The sequence below is a fragment of the Atta cephalotes genome (genome assembly GCF_000143395.1).
Source record: "Atta cephalotes unplaced genomic scaffold scaffold00004, whole genome shotgun sequence".
In the NCBI taxonomy this organism is placed as follows: Eukaryota; Metazoa; Arthropoda; class Insecta; order Hymenoptera; family Formicidae; genus Atta; species Atta cephalotes.
Window position 1 is genome coordinate 240,160 of NW_012130068.1, and position 4,337 is coordinate 244,496.

General features: G+C 31.7%; 1 protein-coding gene across 1 annotated transcript in view; it reads left to right on the forward strand.

Moving 5' to 3' along the window:
- The window catches only part of LOC105626098 (probable ATP-dependent RNA helicase spindle-E), a 12,497-nt gene that overhangs the window by 6,293 nt on the left and 1,867 nt on the right, over positions 1-4,337 (forward strand). Inside the window, exons 5-11 of the mRNA XM_012207408.1 lie at positions 150-316; positions 605-1,250; positions 1,367-1,707; positions 2,173-2,385; positions 2,517-3,188; positions 3,289-3,741; positions 3,936-4,267. Of these exons, the coding sequence (XP_012062798.1) occupies positions 150-316; positions 605-1,250; positions 1,367-1,707; positions 2,173-2,385; positions 2,517-3,188; positions 3,289-3,741; positions 3,936-4,267 (2,824 nt within the window). The remainder of the gene's footprint in view (positions 1-149; positions 317-604; positions 1,251-1,366; positions 1,708-2,172; positions 2,386-2,516; positions 3,189-3,288; positions 3,742-3,935; positions 4,268-4,337) is intronic.

Here is a 4,337-nt window from a genome sequence, read left to right on the forward strand (position 1 = left end):
GAGAGAGAGAGAGATAAAAGTATTAAAATATAAAATAAATAATATGTAAAAATATATAATAAACTAATATAAATGAACGTTACTATTTTATAGTATTTGATTATTGATAAAGTGTAAGGAAGTGATTAATTAATATGTATAATTTACAGTGATAGATTTTTGTCTTACAAAACTGCTGACATTTGATCCTGCGACTCATTATCAAAGTTTGCAACTATGTTGGGCGAGTAAAACAAATTGTATACAACGAGCTGGTCGCACGGGCCGTGTAATGGATGGCAGAGTGTATAGATTAATACCAAAAGCATTTTATGATGTAAGTTACATTATATAAGCATATAATATTACACTACTATTGAAGTATAAGACAAATTTATAAATAGAATTCTAAATTGTATGTTTAATAGAATTTAATAGTTATCAAGTAATACAAAGGATTTTACTATAATTTTATTTATATCTCATTGTATATATTATTTATATCTCATGTAATATACTTTTTTTTAGATTTACAAGTGATATATACGCGTATAATTTATCAGAGTTCATGTATTAAATTTTTCCTGTGTAATACTTATTAATCGTTTTCTCATAAAATTTACAGAATATTTTGGATGATTACTGCGTACCAGAAATACTTCGTGCCCCACTTGCCAATGTTGTCCTCCGAGCCAAAATCCTTGATCTCGATGAACCACGTGTTCTTCTTTCACATTCTCTTGATCCACCTACTCTCTCCAATTTGGCAAATACCATTTTGAGTTTAAAAGAAGTCGGAGCCTTGATAGACGAAGGGAACTCTTTTCAAATGTTTGATGGAAGTTTAACCGATCTCGGCAGAGTAATGGCGATTCTTCCGCTCGATATTCGAATTTCGAAATTGATTATATTGGGACATGTTTTCGGAGTCCTACGAGATGCTATTATTCTGGGAGCCAGCATGACTATTAAGGATGTCTTCTCTTTGGAGCAATGTCATCCCACTGTTTCCTCTTATACGACTCGAAAAAAATGGGCCTACGGTTCTGATAGTGACTGCATTGCCACTTTAAATGTTTACAAGATGTGGCAGAATGAAAAAGCAAATCGGCGAATAAATTCTTATCAAGCCGAGAGACAATGGGCCCAGAGAAATGGATTCCAGGCAAGAGCTTTGCGTGAATTAGATGCTTTGGTGACCGAAATCACCATTAGATTGCAGAGGTTTGGAATTAAAGAGAGTATAGGAGTAAATAAAGTCATCTGGCAAGGTAAATTTAATGATTTAACATTTAGTTCTTTTTAAGTCATTTATTAAATTTGATTTTTATTTATATTCTTTTATTCTATAATTATTTTTAATTATACTTTTCCATTCTATTTCTAGGTGCAGATCGTGATTTTGTGCTTCAAATTATTCTTGCTGGAGCTTTCTACCCCAATTATTTTATTAAACGTTTACAAAATCGAGAAGTTTATAAAGAAAATGTTACAATGACCTTGGGTTCTTTGGATCCTATGAAAACAATTTATTTAAGAGGTTGGCCAATGAAACAGCCTGGATATTTGTATGCCAAAAGATTTCAGGAAGTTTTTGCCAAACATCAAGGAATTCTAGAAAAGCAGATAGAAGTATCTTTTGATGGATCGCAACGTGTTTATGTGCATTTTCGCGAAAGGGAAACTGCTGATGATAGTCTTCAAAATATATCAGAGTTTGTTTATCAGGTAATTAATTTTTAATTAATTAATGAATTTATTGCTTGCTTATATAAGTAATATAGACGAAAATAAAATACACACACACACACACACACACACACACACGCGCGCGCACGCACAAGCACGCACGCACGCACGCACGCACGCACGCACGCACGCACGCACGCACGCACGCACGCACGCACGCACGCACGCACGCACGCACGCGCGCGCGCGCGCGCGTATATGAAAGCAAATATATTAACATCATATGTATATAATATGTATATAATAATATATAACAATTATCTATAATATTAAATTAAACTATAATATTACATAAATTAAATTTTATGAAAAAACGCATGTAGAAGAATATGATTATAAAGAAAATATAATAAATATAAATAAATATAAATATTGTAAGATATTGATTATAAAACAAGATTAGCTATTAATTAATACTATATTAGTAACATATTTATTTGTCAGGCTATCATGATGAGGCAATGCAACGTTCCAATCCAAATAAAATTGTTGAACACAAAAGAGGCAAATGAGAAGGCGAAACGTCATAATTTCCATAAATTTAAACAGAATGTTTTTTTTTACAAAAATTTTAAAAGGCTAGAGAATAATGCTCTTAAAATCAGGTCAAATTTGCCAGGCCTTGATGTAATTTTTATACCTCTGTTTATACAAAATGTAAGGTTTCTTTTGTTTTATAAATTAATAAAGAATAATGTTCGTATATTAAAGATACATTTGTTCTTTTAAATTATATATATATATATATATATACTTTTTTTGTACAAATTATATGTATTTTTTTTTAGATCATTAGCCCTGGATCTTTCTGGGCAACTATTGATGATGATACTACTCGTAGTGAATTACGAGTTATAGAAGAAATACTCAATAAACGCCCCTTGAAAAAATTGCTCTCTATCCCAAAAATCTCGACCATAATCGCTGCTCCCGTAGAAGAGAATGATTCTTTGGTTTACCATCGTGCTATAATTAAAGAATATATTTCAGAAATCGGAGAACTGGTCGATGTTTTGTTTATCGATTACGGTCGTTTCTCTAGAATACGATTTAGTGATCTAAGAAAAATTGATAGTACTACAATTTTAGCAATTCCTCCTTTAGCATTTCGTTGTAATTTGACTTTTTTGCGACCTTCGAATCAACACAATCTTCACGGTCAATGGTCGGAAAGATCGAAAAATTATTTTTTGACACAAATTAAGAAAACCAAGAAGATATTGGGAAAAATTTATTCGATTGTTGATAGCGTTATTAATTTAGAATTGATCGTTGTTAATGAGAAAGAGGAGAGCTTTAATGTTAATGAAGCTTTAATTGAGAAAGGATATGCTATAAAGAGAGAAGAAAGCTATGTGTCACAGCAGAATCACGAATTAAGAGCAAATATTAGTGCAATGTCGATAGAAGAGAAACAGTTTTACGAAGAGAAACAATATGACAAACATGAATTAATGGAAGTAAGTGAATTGAATTTCGCATAAAAATTTAATTTATAGTAACTCTAAGTCGAATTAAATTAACATATGCAAAAAAAATTAATTTTGACCATGATACTAGTATCCTAAACCACCTAAAGAAGAAGATTGCACCTCCAGCGTAAATCTCCAAGGTCCATTTTCTCCCTTAGAAGTGGAATTGATTCAGTTGACATTAGGTGGAAGATTGAAAAAGATAAATGTAGATATGAAGTCTGTCAATTCTGTCCTCTTGGATGATGATCTTAATCAATCAAGACGTCTTTTAATTGCTCAAAGCACTACACAATCGAATAAAAATTCTCTAACATTGAGAAATACTACTTTCTTGCCAAATATTCCTGGACTCGCGGCACTGCTCACGCTGAGTTTTGCACCGCGTATGGAATTGAGATGTAATTCTCGGAGGACTTATTATACAGGGGCTTTATGCGGTTTGGGTCCGAAGGATAATTTCACTAATCGGGCTATATTTCCCGATCATGACATAGAAATTCAATTTGACGTTGAAATCACGATAGATGATGTGAAAGAGGTATTATCATCTCTAAACAATAATCCGATAATTTACAATTTGTCATATGATTGCCTGTATATTATGTTAGATTATTCATTTTCCGCTATCGATATTAAACTCTTCATTATCTTTATAGATAGCTTATAATTGTGACCTTTTTCAATTATTATTACAATAGCAAAATGATAATATTAGATAATTAATTTTTACAGATAAATAAATTACGTCATTGGATGAATACTGCAATGCAACTAGATAACTCCAGTGATGAAGATATTATACTTTATCAAAATAAAATCAAACACATTTTACTTGAACTAAAAGAGAAACAAAGACAATCACGAAATCCAGAAGATGACGAGGTCGATCAGCTTAATGATAAGTGGAATCGCTATAACGGACCACATTTTTTGCCATCCGTTCGAGAAAATGTGAGAAGAGGCGATGTATATCCGTTACATAAAGCATTAGAATTACGTGAAACAAATGAACAGATGGAGGAAATGCTGAAGCATCTTTCACAATTACAGAGTCTTGCCTATGAGTACGTAGATATTTATATTTTCATGTATATTAGGTGTAGTAAAAAGAAATCCATTATTTTTCCATTCAAT